This window comes from Miniopterus schreibersii, assembly GCF_964146895.1.
Source record: "Miniopterus schreibersii genome assembly, chromosome: 2".
Lineage (NCBI taxonomy): Eukaryota > Metazoa > Chordata > Mammalia > Chiroptera > Miniopteridae > Miniopterus > Miniopterus schreibersii.
Genome location: NC_138102.1, coordinates 17,091,341 through 17,113,227, shown reverse-complemented (window position 1 = coordinate 17,113,227; position 21,887 = coordinate 17,091,341). Strand labels below are relative to the sequence as shown.

The following is a 21,887-nucleotide window of genomic DNA, read 5'->3' as shown; positions in this document are numbered from 1 at the left end:
GGTGGCACCTGTGCGCGCAGCTCCACGGCCCCTGCGTGCGGCGGTCAGCGCGCGCCGGCGTGTCCCGGGCTCACCGACGCCGCGGGCGCGGTGACGTCCCCGCGCAGCCCCGCGCCCGAGTCGCCGAGTCCGGAGCGCGGAGGCCGCGGCGGCCGTCGCGCCTCCGTCCTGCGCGCAGGGAATGAGCGGCCAGCCCCAGGCCTCGGGTCGCGGGCGGCCGGGGCGGCGCGGTTCCCCCTCGCCCGGCGAGTGCGTCTCTAGCCGGGTCCTCTCCGGCTGGAGACCCGCGACCCGCGCTCACCCCCCTCGCCCCGCACACTCTGTCGGCAGCGGTAGGGTCCTGACTTTCGAAATTCATGGACCAGATAATATTTAAAACTTTTTTTGGAGAACTAAACTTTTTCCAGCTTTTTATTATGACGGGGGGGGGGGGCGACCTTTACTAGTTCATATCGTTTTTTTCAAAAGAAAGGCCATTTTAATATCAAAAGAGTAAGAAAGGCACAGTCTCAGAATAAGAGGGGGCCCTTGCTTTGAACATCACATTAAATAATTCAAGTTAGCATCAGCAATGCAGTTTTAATGCATGCAGGTGAAAACTGAATTGGAACCATCCTGTTAGAAAGCATTGTTTAGCACCGGTTTTTAGAGCCAAACTTAGGTTGTAAAAACCAATGGGCTTTGACTAAATATCTTTGGGCAAGTCATAACCTTTATCAACCTTTTCATTCGAATAATGGGGGTGAGGACTAGAGGTGTGTTAAATGCATAAGGCTGGTTTCTGGACCTTGGAATAAAGCCATACACAAGCCCTTCTGTGTTAGGAAAAATCAAGTTTAAAACAATGCGGAAGGAATCCAAAGCTGGGCAATACTCCCCCTGCACCACACCACACTCCCCGCATTGTTTCAAGGAGGGGAAGTGGTGTATTTTTTCAGTTTGATTTGGGATATTACTCCTTCCCTGCTCACCACCAACAGGTGAGTCCTGTGAATAATCTTTTCTTAAAAAAATTGAGGTATAATTGACATACCTTTATATTAGCTTCAGGTATACACCATGATTCAATACTTGCATATATTACAAAAGGTTCAGCACAGTAAGTCTAGTTAATATCCATCGCCATACATAGTTATTTATAATTTTTTTCTTGTGATGAGAATTTTTTAAAAAAACATATCTTTATTGATTTCAGAGAGAGGAAGGGAGAGAGAATCATTATTGATGAGGGAGTCATTGATCGGCTGCCTCCTGCATGCTCCCTGCTGGGGATCAAGCCCGCAACACCGGGCATGTGCCCTGACCCAGAATCGAACCACAGATTTCCTGGATCCTAGGTCAGTGCTCAACCACTGAGCCACACCCGGCTGGGCGTGATGAGAATGTTTAACATTTACTTTCAGAAACTTTGAAATATGAAATACAGTATAAACTATAGTCACCATGCTGTACTTTATATTTCCATGATTTATTTATTCTATAACTGGAAATTTGGACCTTTTGACTCCCTCACCCATTTTGTGCACCCCCTCCTCACACACCAATCTCTTCTGTGTATCTTGAGCTCATTGTTTTCTTTTTGTTGTTGTTTGTTTTTTAGGTTCCACATATATGTGAGATCATGTGGTATTTGTCTTTCTCTGTCTGACTTATTTCATTTAGCATAATGACCTCAGGGTCTAACCATGTTGTCACAAATGGCAAGATTTCATTATTTTTTATGGTTGAGTAATACTCCATTTGCTTTATCCATTCATTCAAAGAAGCTTGGGGGCCCAGAAGCATTTTTGTAATTGGAGCAATTTCAGTCCTTGCTAGGCTAAGTTGGGAGGACTTTTACCGCATACAATTTTAAAACCTTTGTGATCTTTCTATGTGGAATCTTAAGTTCATTCCATTGGTCAAAAGCCATACACATAATTTTTTTCGGACAACCTCTCTTCTACCTTAATCATGGCTACTTTGGGTGCGTCATGCTGCTGTGGAAAGATATGTTTATGATTCCTACTGGCTCTTTCATCTGGCTGAAAAGATTCACTAGGTACCATCTTAGCTCTTTTAGAGGTCTTTCCTAAAGATCATCCAGCCTCACCTTGAAGATCTTTTACTGGTTGGGGAGACTGGAGACGAGAACCAGTTTTATTTTCCAATCTGCTAAATTCTGATTCCTCTATATTCCCCCTAATTTCTGCCTATTATGTGGTCTTTTTCCCCCCTTTAACTGATTTCTTTTTGGTAGTACCTTATAATATGAGCTAAAATATGCAAACTGACCCTTTTAGCATTCTGTCTAGAAATTATTTTATCCAGATATACAAATTCGATACTTTTATGAAATATTTTGTTACTACGTAAAATTTATCATTCGTCCAGTTTGCTATGGTAGCTTTCTTATTGCTTTTTCCATCTTTGCCCACCACCTGGACCCAAGGCCAATGCCACATATTTTAGATTTTTTTTTTTACAGCAGCAGCCCAGTTCCACATGTTAATTTCTGTATCAGTTAGCTACAGAAAAAAAGTAAGCATTTATTATTCATTGTCCCTGCACGTCAGATGGGGAGTTCTGCTGACCTGGCCAGACTTGACTGATCTGACCTGGGCTTGCTCACCTGTTTGCAGTCACCTTGTGGGTTGGCTCGTGTCTGACTTTTCTAGGATGGCTTCACCTTGGAGTGGGATTTGTGTGCCGTAAAGCGTGCATATATCTAGCTCTATTAGATGGTGATACACAGCTTTCCAAAGTGGTTGTAACAATTACACTCCCACCAACAGTGCATAAGAGTTCCATGCGCTCCACAACTTTGCCTTTGCTTTGTATTGTCAGTTTTAAAATCTTTAGCCATTTTAGTGGGTGCTTAGTAGTATATCATTGTCTTGTTAATTTGCTTTTCCCTGGTGTTTGAAGAAGTTAAGCATCTTTTCCCATACTTATTGGCTCTTCAGATTCCTTCTTGGTGAAGTGCTAAGTCTTTGGCTCCTTCCCTCCTGCTTTTTATTGGATTCTTTGTTTACTGCATTGCAGGACTTCTTGGTGTATTCTGGATATGAATTCTTTGTTAGATAAACCTATTGCACATATCTTCTACGTGGTGAATTGTTTTTCATTCTCTTAATAATGCTTTTGATGAACCGAATTTACTTTTAATGATATCCAATTTATCCATGTTTTCCTCAGTATTTGGGGTTTTCTAGAAGTTGATACAATTATCATCAACCCATTTTTACAGAGAGGATAATTGAGGTGCTTGGCACTGGAGCTCTGCAGGACGGGACTAGAGTGAGGCAGGCCTCGGGCAGCACTCGCGTGACTTCAGTGCCTCCTCAGATTTTGAGCCCTACAGCCTCACTCGTCCTGAATCGAGTCCCAGCCCTCCCACGGCCTTGAATTGCTCCCCTAGCTTTATCACCTCCTGTCTAGACTAGGGCAAAATCATTTTAATTGAGCTATCTGGATTTGGGACTCAGTAGCTTGAAGTCAGTTAGTTTAACTTCACCAGTTAAAAAAAAAACCCAAATGATCATCGTGCTTAGTCTACCAAACACCGGTACCTGAATACTCAGGCCTCTGCTTGGCTTAGGTTCCCAATTTTGCTCGATAGGTGACTTTGAACGTGCTCCAGCCTTAGCTGAGTTTGAGCAGCAGAAAGTGCCCCGCGACGCGTTTTGGAAGAGTCTCGGGAGCCTCCCGGGAACTTTCCAGGCGGGTTGTGCTGGGCCGCGCGGCGGGCGGGCGGTTCCCTGCAACCAGGGCCCGTTCGCTTTTACATCGGGGCATCGGTGAAAACCTGGATGCAGGATCGCTGGGCCTGGTCGCGCCCAGGGGTATCGCGCCTTTCCCAAATCCCCTTTCCGAGTCTTCGCCGGAGCCCCGGGCTGCGAACTGAAAGTGAGAAACCCGGCGGCGTGGGCCGAGCAGCCTCCTTCCCGGGGAGAGGTGAGTGCGCGTCACGGGGCACGGTTGGTGGGGGCAGGGTCCAGGTGCCCAGGAATGAAGACTTTCCTGGTGCCCACGCGACTTGGGACGCTGCCCGAGGGGCTCACAGCAGAAGGAAACCTCTTCTCTGAGCCCAGAGGGAGTGTGTGTAAGAGAAAGACGGAGTTCTGTGCTGTTTCTGGAAACCCTGGGCAGTGCTTTGCAGAGACACTGCCTGAGACTTAAACCCATCTGGCAGCTGAAAAAGCCCCGGGGGGAGACCGGTGGCACGCTGGAGGCCCCGCAGAGCCCGGGGAGGGCGCGGTTCCGACTCCCGGGATGCAGGTTTTTTCCTACCTCCGTCTGCCGCGGTCTTCCCAGCCCCACCAGTTGGAGAACCTGACTCTGCTGTTGTGTGCGGTGAATTGTCCCCCTCTTCCCCCCACGTCTTCACTGGGAGCCACTTGTTGCTAGAACTGTGTGCTGAAGTAGCGACTCCAACTGCCCAGCTAACTGCAGAGCATTGTGCATTTAAAGGAGAAAATGCCCAGGGGAGCCCCCAGAGCTGCAGGCTTTGGTTATCTATATGCAAGCTGTTTCCTGGGTATTTTTGTATGCAATTAATGACCTCAGAATGGACCTCATTTTGTGTAAGATAGAGAAATAACATTGGTGTGATTTTTTTTTTTAAGGCATTTTTCTGGGGACCTTTTAATGAGTCGTATATAGCAAGTACCATGCAAAATGACTTTTTCTTAACACCACGGCTCCAACAGGCTGCTCCCTACTCACCGCATCAGCTCCCCGAAATAGTTGGCTAGAATGTTACATAAGTGGTGACTTGGATTGTTAATTTCATTTGTGGAATGCACCGTTTGGAATATGGCAAGTTGGTCTTCAGGACCCCATTTCCCTTAAACATTCTCTCAAACTGAGACACCCGTGAAGTTCATGACCAATCTTGGGCTTGCAAGTGACATCACACTACAGCTAGGGCATGGTTTCTCTGTGGTCTCGCAGATGGACGGTTTCAGGTGGGGCCTGGCCATGTGCCTGAATAAGAAGCCCAGGTATTTGCACAGCAGATCAGCTGAGCCACCCATCTGGACAGCACCCTGGCCTCAGTTTTGCAAGCCAGAGGCAGTGTCACATGGTAGCATCAGGGGATCATTCAGTCCCTTCCATTTTTGAAATTGCTGTAGTAACCCTTCGTCTGCTGGCTTCCTGCTAGATGGCAGTGTCTAACAGTGAATTAAATACAGTCTCAACTGCTGGTGTTTATTATGGCTCATCTTCTACTCTTCAGTTTAAAAAAGTAGTACGTTTTTAAGTTTTATCTTACAAACAGGACATTTTTGAAAAAAAAATTTAAACTGGTTAAATTTAGGAAATAAAAAATAGTTTGGACAAAATATAATGTTACTGATTTATCTATAAGTGTTGTTCATTATGCAGACATTTTCAACACATTTAAATGCCTTCTAAATTTGAAATGTAGAGTTGATTTCAGTAAGGCATGCAATACCTAATTCAGTTACCAGCATTCTACATTAAACATTTGTTGTAGTTCCTGAACGTGGGTTTTTAAAAATAAAAATAAAACGTTTTATTTACAATGTTTTAAAGATATTTATTTCTTTGAGAATAAAACTTGAGTTTTCAAAAGTGAATGCTGAATTACTAAAAAGGAGAATGAATATCAAGTGGTCCTAAACTTGTTATGTAGAAATATTTCTTGTTTCATATTTCCAGAATTAGTTTATGTTGACGCACGTTGTCTTGATTAATGTCTCTTTGCTTGATCAATCTTTCTTCTGTAGAGAGTTTTGCTCCTGGACACACACCATTTATGGGACCAGAGAGCTTAATTTTGGGATGAAAACCCAGACGATCATCTCGTCTAGCCCTTTGTCTGTAGGCATGTGAAGTATTCGCTACATTTTGTCAGTGTTATTTAACCAGTCCCTCATTCGTGATTGCTTAAATGATCGAAGCAGATGAGATATTTTAATTCAGATCTGCCACCTATGAAAACTTACAGGGTAACCAATAAGCCCTTACTGGAGAAAGAACAGCAACTGAGAAGACCTTACAAGGAAAAAGATGAGAAAGAGTCCTGGTCTCCAAGGACTGACCCAGTTCTTTCCATGATACAGAACCTTCAGTCTGTGCCCCTACCTCATTACTTCATTTAAAACATCCAGTCCTTTTGAATACTTCTACTTGGGGATTTATACTGGTCTTTTTTTTTTTTGGTGTGGGTATATATTTTTATTTAGTTCCTATATTAAATAGATCCACTAAGTGAGATTGTGTTAGTTCTGCATAATTTGAGTGCTTGGCTGTGTGTCTAGAATTTGAGATGGCAGCACCTTCAGTTCTGCAATGGAAATCTGAAGGTGTTTGGGCTACAACTTCTGTCCCTCCCTATTAATCACCTGTCTTGCTTGATTCACGTGGCCGCCAGTATCCCCTTCTCTCTCATTATTCTCTATTTGTCTTGCCTGAAATGTGTGCTTGGCTGAAGAGGATGACCTTCCCAGATGGAAATCTGCAACCCAAAGCACTCTTTACATAAAAATAAATGCTCAGCAAAATATGAGGTCCATTAAAAAAGACTGAGGGACACATGAACACAAATACATGTTAATAAAGAAAACTGGGTGGGAGTGGAAACTGTGCAACCATCACACACATTTGTCAGGTGCCCAAGGAACAGTTGCAGCATCAAGGAGGTCTTCTGCAGATCAACAAAATAGGTCAACTTTTAAATGTTGAACAAGTATTTTATAGGCCCCCAATAAAGCAGCTTTAGAAAGTGTCCTAAAGTCCCCCAGCTTCCTGCATCTGTCCACTGCTGTAATAGAAATAAGCACACAATGACATGGATCTCGATCTCCAGACTTGGTGTTGGGGAGGGTAAGGATTTCCAAAGTGGGCAGCCTTGAAAGTCTTGGAGAAGGGCTAGGGCAGTAAAAGAGGTATGGGTGTTGTAGGTAGGGACCAGAGCACCGTACAGGATGCTCCATTACAAGAATAGCAGGAACAAAGGGCAGGTATGGTCAAGAAAAAGGGAAGGAAGCCAGAGAAATGGAGTGGGGTCCAGGTTGTGTTTTCTAAGCTAACGAGATTCATGGGTATCTTGAAATCTTTGGGAAGCCTTTGAAGAATTTTAATCAGAGGAGAGAGAGCCAATCTACATTCCAGAAGCAACTCTACAGCTAAGTGGAGAGTGCAAGGGGTCAGACTAGTGGGAACGTAAGTTATCTTTCTGGAGTAACCAAGTAGGAATCAATGAGAAGTGTTGTTGAGGACAAATACAGCTGAAGGGCAGTAGTTAAAAAGTGCCTGGAGAGTTGTCTGAAGGCCCTTAGACCTTTCCATCAAGCCTACCACATCATCTGTCTTCCCAGACAGCCACCATTTGAGGGGGGTTCTGAGGATTTATACATCATAAAATGAAAACGTATTTTGGGAGAGCCAAACCTACTTAAGAAATTATATTTTAGTGTAAATAAGTTAGGTAGTTAGATACATTCCTTCTAAAGACTCCCTGGTAGAACCTTATGCTCAGTTATGACAGTTACTTACTATCCCAACTAACTCAGCTGTTACTAGAGGAGAGAGATCAAAGGATTCTTCTCAGAGCTCTGTGTTCCTGCCTCACTTCTTTCCCCCAGCAGACACACAAACTGCCAGGGTAGGAAACTCCCTTGCATCACCTAGGGTTGGATTCTCATTTTACACTCAGAGGTGCAGGGCAGAAATCATCTCTTAGTCCCATTCTGAGACCCTTAACCTACCTTGGACTGGCCCTCATGGCTGAAATTTGAAGCTGGCATCCTCAGGCTGCTAAACTGCTGTAAGATAATCAGTCTCTCTTCTGTGCATTTAATTCAAAATTTATTTAATTAAAAATAAAGTGGGGACATTTGAAATTATTTTAGGGTGAAAGTGTTGCTGGTTTGGATGGAACAGCACTTGTAGGATAGGAGGTAGTCACTTTCAATTCCAGATCCCTCTCTGGGCAGCAGATGGCTGGCCCCAGGCAGTGCACACCAGCTGCACAATGCATTTTTAGGAGCTCAGCTCCACGGTAAAGAGCGCTGGCTAGTGAGAATCCACTTCACGTGTTGTCTACCATGGTTGTCTGAACAAACATGTATTGCTCCATCCCGGGGAAGGAGTGTTCTGAGGCGCCCTCTTGTAGGACTCTGCGAGTCACCCTGCGTGCAGTGATGAGACAGAAGGGAGCTTTCCTCTTGGAGTCCCATTGCATTGGAGCTCATTGGCCTTCACGGTGCCCTCTGCAAGCCCATCTGTCCTACCAGTTGGGGGACTGCTGACTTGATGACAAGCACCTGGGTAATTAATACCATGTATTAGGTTGATATGCCCCAAGGCCTGGTTCATGGCTGCATGCTATCAGTCATAATACCACCTACACTAGCTGGCTCTATTCTTTAGTAGTGGGTATTTAACCACAGCTTTGTCCCCCAGACCCCACTATACTTGCGGCTTTGGGTATATAACCTCAATTGAGATTCTTTGGATGGAAGGGAATTTGTAACCTTAAATTCTTCTGTCATAGTTCATACAGCCATGTAAAGACTTTAAAAGCCCCTAGGGTAGGCCTGAGCTCCGTAGTAGCTGTAATAACATCCCAAGCTTTGTCCTCACATTTTCTCTCCATCTTGTTTTGTTTCATTCCTGGCTCCTTTGTACTCTTAACAACTGACACTGGTTCTCCTATCTCTTTCTTTTCCACTGATCTCGCAGTCAGGTGACCTGATTTCCAGACCCACTTCAACCTTTAGAAACTATAATCTTGGACAAATCACTTAAACTTGCCGAGGCATGGTTTCCTTTTTTGTGGGAACTGAGAATAATACCTACCTTGCCTACTTTACAAAATGGCTATCAGTAAGGTTGAGGGGAGTGATATATCTAAAAATCTTTTTTAAATGATGTAGTTTTATACCTACTTAAGGTGGTAATATTATGTCATTACCTAATTTGAGTTGCATTCATTGTAGCTGTAATAAAGTGCTTTTGATCTTTCTGTTATGCAAGGGAAATAATGATAGTTAACATTTATTGTTTACTATGAATAAACAGAGACTTAAGAAAGATTTAGTAACTTGTCTAAATTTATGTTATGTGAAATGACAGAGCCAGGCCTGGCTGGCGTGGCTCAGTGGTTGAACATTGACCTATGAGCCAGGAGGTCATGGTTCGATTCCCAGCCAGGTAAGGGCACAGGGGGACATGCAGGAGGCAGCCGATCAATGACTCTCTCGTCATGGATATTTCTATCTCTCGCTCCCTCTCAGAAATCAATAAAAACATATTTTAAAAAAAATGACAGAGCCAGGATTGGAACCCAAAGTGCTAGCTCCACCTTTTATGTAGTTAATAGCTACTAAGCCTGTTCAGTAGCAGGAGAGGTGCTTTTCAGGTTCTTAAAGATTTTTAGTACTTTTTTCTCTCTGTTATACCAGTTGACAGAGCTATTCCATACAGTGTTGTTGTGTCATCCCCCCCCGCCCCCCCCCCCCATGATTCAGGAAGATAACCCGTGAGTGTGTTGGTGTTATCTGGTAGGAATTCTGTAGCCTTAGTGTTGAAAAATATAAAGGAATACATGAACTTCAGAGTCTGGCTGGTTTCTGGTTGTAGTACTTAAATACTCAGAAACCTAAGCATATACGTTCTTTTTTACAGGTGAAAGGAAAGAAACCATTATTTGTACAGTTGATCCTGGAAAATATATGGAGTTTGTATGATGCTGTCTTTTAAATGCCGTATTTTAAAGGTTAATCTTGAGTAAGTTACTTTACTTCCTTCAAATTCCATTTTCTTACCTTTCAAACTGAGGATATAATTGCTACTTCATAGAGTTGGGAGGACTGGATAAGCTCATGCATGCTGGGTACTTAGGAAGGGCCTCGTGATGTCTCTTTTTTGGCAAAGTGAGTATTTCTCATTTCGATGTTCCAGTTGATCGGCAGCAACATATTTTATATGATTTCATTTCTCACTTAAAGATATAATAATAAAATTATAATAATATTTAAAAACAAGATAGCAAAGAGTCATTGGACATTTATGTACCAAATTCTGAAACAGTGTTTTATCATCTTATATAATTGTCACAATAACTCTTGGATTAGGTAGCATTATCTACATTTTGGAAATTCAGTTATAGAGAAGCTAGGTTAAGCCAGCTGTGGAGTTGAGACTTGAATCCTGCAGACTGAGTCCAGAGCTCATCCTCTTAGTCACTGTCAGCCACGGGAATTCCGTGGATGACAGAATTCTGCCATTTCTGACACTAAGAGTCATTTTGTTGCTGAGAGGAAAAAAAATATCCTGGACTTAAGTAAATCAAGGTAGATCCATTAGAGGGGAGCACACCTTTCAGATCAAGGTTTTTAACCTGAATTCAACATCATTTTTAGGTGCCTAATTATATCTTTAATTCTCTAGCTGAGAGATGTACAATCGGACCTTAGAATCAGACCTTTGGAGCACTTTAAAGCACCGCTCCACGTTGTAGAGGAAGTGTGATCCTTGCTCTGTCCTGAACTCCACAGTGTCATTTGCCCCAGACGTTTGACTTTATAGAACCCCAGGGATAAAAGACATTCTGTGGGACTTCATTCATTTTCAAAACTTTGGAAAATATCCATTTCAGGTAGATGAAACTTTTAATTCAGAACTCCAGAGATTCACATTGCTCATATAACCCCTTGCTTTATTGCATGTGCCATACAAATGAAACAAATCAATAATCATAATTCTTTTTTTAAAAAAATATGTCTTTATTGATTTCGGGCGGGGGAGAGGAAGAGAGAGAGATAGAAATATCAATGATGAGAGAGTCATTGATCTGCTGCCTCCTGCACACCCCCTATTCGGGGTTGAGCCCACAACCTAGGCATGTGCCCTGACTGGGAACTGAACCTCGATCTCCTGGGTTATAGGTCAATGCTAAACTGCTGAGCCACGCCAGCCGGGCAATTATAATTCTTTATGTTGTGGCTGAAGTTGTTTTCCTTGGGAGGAGTTGGGGCCAATGGATCATTACCTGTTTTTGATCAACACCTGAACTATTTATTTATTTATTTATTTATTTATTTATTTATTTATTTATTTATTTATTTATTTATTTATTTCCCTAATTTTTACAGGAGTGGGTGGATAGTGCTTAGTCCTGGTGATTTCTACTCCACTTCTCTACTCTTTTGAAACCTAGACAGAAGGAAGGGACTACATATAAATGGCTTCTGGAATTCAGTCTTCTAGTGGCAGAGAAAATTAAGTGAAAAGTGAATTTTAGACTCAAGAGAGCTGATTGTAGATCTGTCACTGTGCTCCAAAGGGCTGTATGACCTTGAGCAAGTTGCTTCACCTCTCTGGGCTTGGTCTCCTTGTCTATGAGTGAGGACTTCATGATTTCAAAGGTTCCTTTTAGCTTTAAAGTTTTGGGTTTTTACGTGATAACCCTGAAAGACTACATTTATTAAGTCTGTACTGTGGCTAAAAGATGATTCATTTATTACAGAGTTTTTTGATGCCTTCTGGTCTGAAGAATCTCCAGCTGCTCTGATGATAGCTTAAGAAGATTGCATGCTGTTCCCTCTCAATGCCATGCCAGGTCCCCTCGGAACCTCGGATCTCAGTCCGTCATGGAGACCAGGTCCCAGCAGGAGTGGCAGTGGAGGAAATTGGCATGCAGATGGTTCCTCCACGTGAAGTGGTCTCGGGCTATGGGCCGACAGGAGAACACCTGGTAACCAGGCTCACCCTCTGTCAGTCACCCAGGGCAGGGCGGCATGGTGCGGATTCAGAGGAGGAAGCTTTTGGCATCCTGCCTGTGCATCACAGCTACCATCTTTCTGCTTGTCACACTCCAGGTACCCAGAACTTGGGCTGTGCAGTGCTGATTCCTGGGCCTTCGCCACCATTCCTACCCCACCCTGTTCTCTCCAAGTACTTTACATTTTCTGTTATTTCTCAGGGTCAGGGATTTTCTGTCTAAGGCACTGGAAATTCTTTTTTAATAGATGAAAGTGAGGTTTAATGAGTGGATGTGTCAGGCAGAAACAAAATCAGTGGCCAGGGGATCAGCTTGTGACTCTCCTGGGGTCCTGGTTTTGGAGGAAAGTATAGCTCAGTCTGTCTTATTGGGTCAAAGTTGGACGGCTCCCTCCAAGTCCCCTCTTGCGATCACTTCTGGAAGATGGCACTCTTGGGGAAGCAGGGACTGTTTTTAGGACAAGATAGTCTGTTCCGCAGAACACAGACAGCTGCCTGGATAAACTTGTCTTTCTTGACATATGCTACCTGCCCCGTGATTTTCAACATTTCCCATCTTAATGAACCAATTACTAAAACTCTGCGGCACACCAAAAAATATATTTTTTGCCGATCTGACAAAAAATAGGTATGAGTGACTTTTAAAAAAAACCAGGTGCTTATACTTGTATATAAGGATTTCTGGTACCAAAAATTAACTAATCAGACACAACTTTATTATGTGACATGACCAATAAGCTGAAACTCTGTTATATGACCTGTATAGTTATGGTTCAAGACAGGGCACTCACACCGATGGCTATGGCTGTGTTGTCTTTTTTTTTTTTTTTTTTTTTTTTGACAGCCTAAGGGAAAAGAGGTCAGTGCCCCTCACTAAATAGTCAGGTATTGCATGTTTTAAAAATTCTTGCATCACACCAGTTGAAAATTACTGTACCAGACCAAGGACTGTGAATATGTTACCTTTCAAGGCAAAGTGGACTTTGTAGATGGGATTAAGGTGACACACTTTGAGATGAGATTATCCTGAATTATCTATGTGGGCCCAATGAGAACCTTGCCCGGCTGTGTTCAGAGAAAGATGTGGCAATAGAAGGAGGGTCAGAGAGATGTAACATTTTTGGCTTTGAAGATGGAGAAAAGGGGACCATGAGCCAAGAATTGTGAGTGGCCCTAAAAGATAGAAAAACAAGAAAACGGATCCCCCTTCTCTTGAGTTTCCAGAAAGGAATGTCATAGCCTTGTGGACGCCTCAGTTAGCTCAGTGAGACCAGTTTCAGACTTCTGACCTTCAGAGCTATGTGATAATTAATTCAGATCGTTTTAAATTGCTGAGTTTGCGGTAATTTGTTACAGCAGCCATAGAAACTTAATAAGAGGCTAAATCATCAAGATAAATGGGAGATGTGCAAAAGGAAATTAAACAGTCTAACTCTGATAATAACTGTCTTCTCTTTTAGGTAGTGGTTGAGCTGGGAAAATTTGAAAGGAAGAAGTTTGGAGATACCAATCTGCGAGATGGGCGCGCAAAAATGGAGGAAGAGCCTACCGGTCCCTACCCTCTCCCTAGGAACGACGCTCTGCCCCTGAATAGGAAGAAAATGTTGGAAGCTGACAGCTACCCTGTCATGCTCTGGTGGTCCCCACTGACTGGGGAAACTGGCAGGCTGGGCCGCTGCGGAGCAGATGCCTGTTTCTTCACGGTCAACCGGACCTACCTGCATCATCCCACGACCAGAGCGCTCCTCTTCTATGGTAAGGAGGGCTTTTGCCTTTCTCCCTTTGTTTGCTGACATCCTTCTCGAAAGCTGAGGTTCTGCTTGCTTCCAAGGGCGAGATGGTGGGCTCGCCTCCAAACACGCCAGCATGCTTGATTTTCTTTGCATATGCTCTCGGCAAGGCCTGTGCATTTAGCAAAGATGATAAACATCTAAGCTTGACCAACGCAGAGGTGGTTAGCTGGGCCACCGGTATTTATGAAGAAGAGATATTTCTTCTCACCTTTTCACAGTTGGGTCCTGTGCTTACTGAATTTAGTTTTGAGGGAATTGGGTTGATGGTATTGCTGATATCAATTCAGAATGTCACATGATAATTGCCAGGAGATTTTGATGACCATAACGGATGTTTAATTGGACATAAGCTAAGCACAATGTTCTTTATTTCATTAGTCAGATGAATCAGAAATGAAATAAAAAGATTGCTCAGAATCAACTTTCAAGAGCAAGTTGGTATTCATCCCTTCTTAGGCTGATTATATGTCATGCTGGGATTGAAGGGTGACCAAACCCAGCGAGGGGGAGCTAGTAAGATGCCAGCAGTTGTTAGAAATCCAGGGCTTCTGGGTGATGAGTGGTAGGAATGAGGGGGAAAGAATGCACATTAGCAAATGTAGGCAAGGTTAATCAGTTAAGTTAGGGGGTCAGTGAAAGGAAGCCTGCTCTATCTAGACTGGTATATATGTGAATGTATTTGTGTATGTGCACATGTATGTGTGTGTGTTGGCTTTGTAGAGGCAGGACTGAGACTGGGATGTAGAGCTGAGCCATTCTTGGTGTTCTGCTTAACAACTTAAGGCGGGAAATGGGTTCAGCAGGAACCAGGAAGAAGGTAGGATATATGCCCTGCTGTTGGTCAGGGTTACAGAGCAATGGGCATCAGTGCCCTGGTGTAGGTAGGGAGCTGAGGACATCCCAGGTGCTTAAAGATCCAGATGTGGAGTCCAGGTCTTCCCCAAAGGTCTGCTAATGTCGCATCCACTTGCTTTCCACCTCTGCTCTTGAAAGGGAATCAGCATAGCTTGGGGGAATGAGGGATATTTTTGTATAGAGACAGGCTAATGGCTGATTTGTCCTGAGGGCAGAACAACTACCTCAGTTGTATCAGATGCTATTTTGAACATCATTTGATTACAGGTTCCATGGAAGGTGTAATGAATATGTGGAATTGTATCCAAATTGTATTCTTTTTCTAAAATCCAAAGAATTCTGAATTCTGAAACATAAAGCTCTGAGAGTTTGTATAAGGAATTATGATTCTCTAGCTGTGTTTGCTTTGAGATGAAGCAAAATTAAATGTTCAAGTTTCCCAAACTTTAACAGAAGCCCCTAGAAATATTTCAGTTATACACAAAAAAGCATAGATAATATAATGGGTACTTAAAAATAAAATAATAGGAAACCCTCTGTGAGCCCCTCCCATCCCATTTCCTTCCCTCCTACCTCAGAGGGAATCATGATCCTGAAGTTGGGGTGTGTGTGTGTGTGTGTGAGTGTAGACATACACAGTAATATAAATAAGAGCAAAAAATTTTAAAAATTATGTAAGTAGTGTAATATGTTAACTTTCCATCACTTGTTTTTTCTCTTACATGGATTTTGAGGTTTATTGATGTTGGTTGCTTACAGCTCCAGTTCATTCATTTTCACTGTTGTATAGTATTCCATTGTATTTATATATCACACTTCATTAAGTCATTTTCTTGTCATTGGACACTTAATTATTTTACTTATGACAAACAGTGCTACAATAAACAGTCCATGTACATGTGTGAGATTTTGTGAATTTTATACCCAGCAGTGGAATTATGCTCATTAGCTATTGCCAAACCAGTATCCAACGTGGCTGTATCACCGTCACTGTTTTTGAAACATTTAAAACTTTGTAACATGTTGTACATGAACATAAAGCTCTTATATTTCCAAATAGTGTGCTTAGATTATTACTTCTTGATTTTTCAGTTTTAGACATTATGGAAGATGGGTATTTTTAAGTTTCCTTCCTCACCCCTGCCCCTAACATGTGCTCAGTATCCTGTCCAAAAAGTCATACATTTTAGATGGGTTAATATTCAGTGTTTGCATCATTACGTAGTCACAGTGAACCAAGACTACTTGTAGGGCACTAAGATTCCTTTTCCTGCAGAATTTATTTGCCCTGGAGTAGCATCAGATATTCATATATATATATATATATATGTGTGTGTGTATATATATATGTATATATATTTATTGATTTCAGAGAGGAAGGGAGAGGGAGAGAGAGAGACAGAAACATCCGTAATGAGAGAGCCATTGACCGGCTGCCTCGTGCATGCCCCCTACCGGGGATCGAGCCTGCAACCTGGGCATATGCCCTGACCGGGAATTGAACTGTGATCTCCTGCATCATAGGTTGATGCTCAACCGCTGAGCCACGCTGGCCAGGCAGCATCAGATATTCTTAAAGAAATGTCTCCAGAGATTCCTGACTTGCTCTCGTCTAGGGCATTTGTCCTTTTTGTCTGGTGCACAGCTGCTGCCCTGGCTCCCTGTCATTCTGGGGGTTCCTTGTGCTTCCCTCCTGTGTTGGCTTTTCTGTTAGTTTTATGCCTTGCCTTCCTCATTCTTGGGTTTTGTCTTTATTTCTGTGTGTTGTGAGAAAGCTTCAGGGGAGGGAAGTTTTTAGAGACTCTGTATTTGTGAAAATGTGTTCATTTTACCATTACTTTCATTGATGGTTTGGCTCAGCATATAATTCTAGGTTGGAAATTCTTTTCTTTCTAAATTTTAAAGATAATTTTCCCGTCTTCTAGCTTCCAGTATTATTGCTGAGGATTCCAAAGCTATTTTGATTACCCATCCTTTGTGCTTTTCACCAGTTTGGAAACTTGATAATAATTGTTTTGGGTGTGTCTTTTTCCATTTATTAAGGTAGGTATTTAAATATCTGGTTGCCAGGATGTCTTCAAAGCAGTATTTAGCTTAGTAACTTTTCCAGGACTCACAGATGTACAGGTTCACACACTTAATTTTATTAGGACAGTACGATTCGAGTCTTCTCTCAGGGATGGACTTGCCTCCAACCAAATTCCCATAAGACTAATGTGTTAACCAGGTTGCTTCTGGTTTGATTTTTGTATCTCAGATTTTGTTGCTCTCCAGTTCCTTAACCACCGATGACTCTCACTGAGAACTGAATGTATGCCATTTTTATTGTGCTGGCTGTCAGGGTTCTGTGCAGTCTGACTCAACAGCCTCCTAAACTATCAACTAAACCCTATGGTCAAAAGTCAAAGTGGAATAGTCACCAATTTAGGCAGAAGTCACAAGTGTCCCTGACTTAGCAACATTGTCTATTCCATTTCTACGTCCTGGAGTGTCCTTTTTATATTTGTCCTGTCAAAATAAGGTACCGAATACCTACCATATGTTTAGCGATGTGGATGAACAATATAGTGTCTGATGTCACAGATTAGTATCTTTTGGACAAAGATATTACCTAATGATAATGCAGGGCTAAATGGCATATATACCATAAGGGAAATGCCAGCAAATCTTGTGGAATTTCAGAAAAGGGAGAGAGCACATAGGATTGGAGGGATCAGCAGAGGCTTCCTAAGACCTCATTCATAAAAAAGGAAATCTGCAGTGAGCCTTGCGGGATATTGGAATTGGATTATGTTGGGATTGGAGAAATTTCAGTATGAAGAGCGGCATGAATGGGGGCGTGGAGGTAAATTTTATGGGTGATACCTGAGGTACAGTAAGCCTATAGCATAGTTTTGTGTAAGAGAGAGATAAAGATTAAAGGATATATTGGGACTATAACATGGAGAACCTCGAATGTTGGCTTAAGATTTTTTTTTTTTAAATATATCTTTATTGATTTCAGGGAGAGGAAAGAAGAGGGAGAAAGAGAGATAGAAACATCAATGATTAGAGAGTCATTGATCAAGCCTGCAACCTGGGCATGTGCCCTGACCAGGAATCGAACCCCGATTGCCTGGATCCCAGGTCGACGCTCAACCGCTGAGCCACCCCTGGCCGGTTGGCTTAAGATTTTTTATCAAATTAGGGGATGGTATCAGGGAGCTGCTGAAAGTTGAATGGCCTTTTAAAAACCAACTTAAATGTAACACCTGTGAGGCATCCCTGATTCCCCTCCCTTAGATGCAGCCTCTCTTCTCTAAATGGCCACAGAGAATTTTATCTCTTTTATGTCAATAAATTGAGCATCTACTATATGCCAGGCACAATGCCAATCACAAATAAGGTTTTACCCTGTATGATCTTTTCCCCAGTAGCATATAAAGTTCTTGATGCTAAGGCAACATCAATTCGTCTTAGTACCTCCCCTTTCTCCTATATCTGGCCTCGTGCCTTGTACATGGTAGGTACTCAGGGCGTATTCTTAGAGTCTTAGAGCCGTAAAGGACCCGAGAGAGAGTCTAAACTCCTTTTTGTAAAGGTGAGAAGACGAGGGCTCAGGAAGGTTAGGGATGTGCCAGGAATCCATAGGAGTTAGCAACAGAGTTGGACAGAAAACCAAGGTTCCCTGACACCTGGTCTATATTTGAATGTACACTCATGAGCATAATCAAACCTGGATATTTGGATTTTGAAAGTGCTTAAAGTGTATGGACTTTTTTAAGAGACTGAATTAGGAATTCAGTTCATTAATAAGGTCTGTTGAGCAAAACGGAATGAAGACAACACACTTCTGTCTGAGGGTTCCAGTTCTAATTAAGTGGGTCACTCAAAGCTGCAGATGGGGCTCTGGTGCAGCAGGATTGAAAATGAAAAGGCAGGGAAAATGACTCAGGTTTCTCAAAAGCTGACCTAATTAAGGGAAATGGAAACCCAAAGGATTATGTGACCTCGAAGCTTTTGTAGACCAGAATATTTTTTAGTTTGTTTGTTTTCTTTGCAGCCTGCTTTCATTTTCTTCTTCCTGGAGATGATTCATTTACTTGATATACACATATCTGGAGGCAATAAAGACTTTCACCAGTGAAATATGGTGAATGCTGAGTCTGGTTTGAGCCATTTGTGAAATGCAAGGCTTTATCTACATTAACAGTTCTCTCAAACAAAAATTAAGCAGCCACAGATGAATGAGTTATTTTTTTAAAACCAAAAGTCCGTAGAGTTACCGAAGTTAGTGTCAGACACTGTCACTGTTGTGATTTCAAAACACAACTCTGTTTTTAAAGAGTTCTCTTGAAATGTGCGGATCACGAAGGAGGGGTTGAAGTATTCTTTTTAAAAAATTTAAAAAATGTTTTTATTGATTTTAGAGAGAGGAAGGGAGACGGAGAGAGAGAGAAACAAATATCAATAATGAGAGAGTCATTGATCAGCTCCCGCCTGCACTGGGAATGGAGCCCGCGCAACGCAGGCATGTGCCCTGACTGGGAATCCAACCTCGATCTCCTGGATCACAGGTCGATGCTCAACCACTGAGCCATGCTGGCCAGGCGAGTTGGCGTATTCTTGATAATAGGTGGTTAGGGTAGGGAACTGCTTATGTTTTAGGTGAGTGTCTAAATAGGAATTTTAGTAAATACAGGCTCACAGAGAGAAAGAAAAAAAAGTAGCTACCAAAATATTTTACTTAGGAATAGGGATGCTGGCACATCTTGATGAAGTGTGGAGGTCACAAAGAGGGAGGACATCAGCTGGTCTTTCTCAAGGACACTACAAAACAGCTCTGTAGGACTGGATCCTACGTGATTGGTAGGAGTCCTAGTAGCTCCACCCCTAGGAACAGCCTCCTTGTTTCCCCTACTGGTGGTTTTCCAAGCACTTTCTTGAATGTGATCTCATTTGCTTTTCAAAACAGCCTTATAGGTAGGAATTACATCTACTTTGATGAAGGGGATACTAAGACACAGAGTTAAAGGGCTTGTTCTAGGTCACTTACTTGGGTAGTAGGAACCAGAACTTTTTCGTAATGGGTAAGTGTGAGATAATACAGCCCAAATTATATTTCCAACCTTGGAGAAGACTTAGAATAAAGGAATAATCAGTAGTGGGTAGCATCATTCTGGAAGACTTCTTGAAGGACATGAATTATTAGGAAGGTTTTTAGAAAAGAGATTGTGGATATAAGAGGAGAGTGTGGACATGAGTGTCATGAGCAAAGCAGCAGAGATCAGCATTTTAGCAAACTCTGTGGCCTGACATGCTAATGAACAAGGTGCTCTAGTCTTGAAAGGGTCTCCTGAGTGATAAACACACTGTCTGTGGCTTACCAGTTCTCCGAGACGTGTAATAAAATACATTTAGAACAAGTGATAGCAAGCGCAGTAGACACTTCCTGTGTTTCAGAGGACAGGGGATTTCTTGATGTCTGAGGGAGATCACATGTAATTAGAGAGAGGGACGTGGGAGTGGGAGCCCAGCTGTTTGGACAGGGGCCTCTCAGGGGTCCTTCCTGTGGTAGAACCCTCATCCCTCCATGTCTAGTCAACCTTTTTTTTTTTTTTTTTTTTTAATATATCTTTATTGATTTCAGAGAGAGGAAAGGAGAGGGGGAGAGAGAGATAGAAACATCAATGATGAGAGAGTCATTGATTGAGCCCACAACCGGGGCATGTGCCCTGACTGGGAATCGAACCCCAATGGACTGGATCCTAGGTTGATGCTGAACCGCTGAGCCACGCCCAGCCGGGCTCTAGTCAACCTTTTCAGTTCACCAAGCATTCATCAGACTAATGAACTGAATGGTGTCGATCTGAATAGGAGATTCATGCTTATACCAAGAAGCTGATTTATTAGTGTATGTCCACAGTAACAGGAGTCCTACTGTTCATTATTCAGGGTACCTCCCCGCAAACACCAAGTCGGCTAAAAAGCAGACTGAGAATCAATCATAAGGTTGCTTAGTGAGCTTAGAATTACAGTAAACATTCTGATGGTCTTGAGGGTTGGAGGAGATAGCCTGATTAGCTTCCTCTGTCCCTAACAGAGGGTTGTAATGATCGTTGTCATTATCAGTACCTACTCTGCCAGGCCCCAGAGACACTCTCCACATATTCTCTTATCTGAAATCATCGCAATACTCTGTATTACCCTGGGTGTTTTAGAGATGAGGAAACAGGCCCGGAGAATGTAAGTGGTTGGCCCAAGGTCCCATAGACGGTAAGTGCCTGAGCACGTACCCAAACCCGAACATCCGATTCTACAACTCATGGTCTGTTTATTAATGTTTCACCCCACTGTCTACACCAGAGGCTACAGACATGCATGCTGGGTTCAGCATCGGGTGCTAGGTAAACGGTGAGTCCTGTCGTCATGCATCCCCCCCTCTTCCAGGCTTCGTGCAGTCACTGTGTTTACTTGTTCCATTCAGGCACTTCGGTTGTTCGCTTGTTCAGCCATCCGTTCATCCACTGCCCGCATGATGAACAAGCGTGATGGATGGAATGAACCAAACACAGAGGTTTGAAAACAAAACAAAATAAATTTTCAAGAAAGAAAATGTAACTATAATGCACTGGCTTGGTGTAGCAGTAAATAATCCTAATTGCAATAATGGAGGCACTGGCTGTCCACTTAATCAGAGCCGGACGAAGAGGGAAGACAGGTGGGTGTGGGGAAAGGGGCATAGGGGACAGTCGGATCTACATCTTCTATAGCGGCAAGACGGCAGCTGGCCTCTAACACTGGGAAGTCAAGAAACACCACGGTAGGCCTGTTATTTAGATACATGTGAAGTGTGTGCGCAGAAGCAGCAAGTGAAGGAGTGGGAGCAGCGGCCGCTGGCGAGTGGAGATCGGGCGTGGGGGGGGCATTGCACTGCTACCTTGTGTTACTGGCCGGATAAAACGATCTCACTGTTCAAGCTACATGCAGTATTAATATGACATAAATAAAAATTTAATGAAGACATTTTGTCTGAGGAGATAGTTAAGTACAAAGACAGTAAGCACAGGTATTAATAAATTGTCCAATTTCCAGACTTTTTTGCTTTAGCAAGATCCCTTTGGGGAAGTGTTAATTATACGAAGACATTAATATGTCTTTTCTAAGGCGCGCCTTTCCTTCTCTGAGAAAATTGCATATTAACATGACTTGATTTTAAATCTTTCTAGTTAAAAAAGTAAATCAATTGAATTTTGCTAGCTTTAGTTTGGTGTAAGGACAAAGGCTTCGGTAAGCCTCATAAATGTTTGGTTTTAAGGGTTGTTCAGTCACGGCTAGGAATTCTCTTAGCTTGGTTTCCTTTTTTTCTTCCCATCACCATTTATCTCCCTATAAGCTTTGTCTCTGACTCACCCTCTCCCATCGTTTTTAACCCTCTCTGTTCTTCAACAGCATGTGATAATACAAAGGTTAAAGGAAGAGTGAAAGTGCCTGAGAACCTGAAGGCATTTCTCGGGTTAACCT

At 42.7% G+C, this 21,887-nt stretch overlaps 1 protein-coding gene across 6 annotated transcripts in view; it reads left to right on the top strand.

The window, feature by feature from the left end:
• The first annotated feature begins 117 nt into the window (after positions 1-117).
• Positions 118-21,887, top strand: part of FUT10 (fucosyltransferase 10) — a 68,947-nt gene continuing 47,177 nt past the window's right edge. The window contains exons 1-4 of one of the 6 annotated variants that reach the window (XM_081130667.1): positions 118-980; positions 9,640-9,741; positions 11,483-11,834; positions 13,197-13,491. In XM_081130667.1, coding sequence (XP_080986793.1) covers positions 11,754-11,834; positions 13,197-13,491 — 376 coding nt within the window. In that variant the 5' untranslated portion in view covers positions 118-980; positions 9,640-9,741; positions 11,483-11,753. Of the gene's footprint in view, positions 981-1,503; positions 3,937-9,639; positions 9,742-11,482; positions 11,835-13,196; positions 13,492-21,887 lie in introns of those variants that run through there. The other 5 variants (XM_081130663.1, XM_081130662.1, XM_081130665.1 and 2 more) reach the window with 5 other exon arrangements.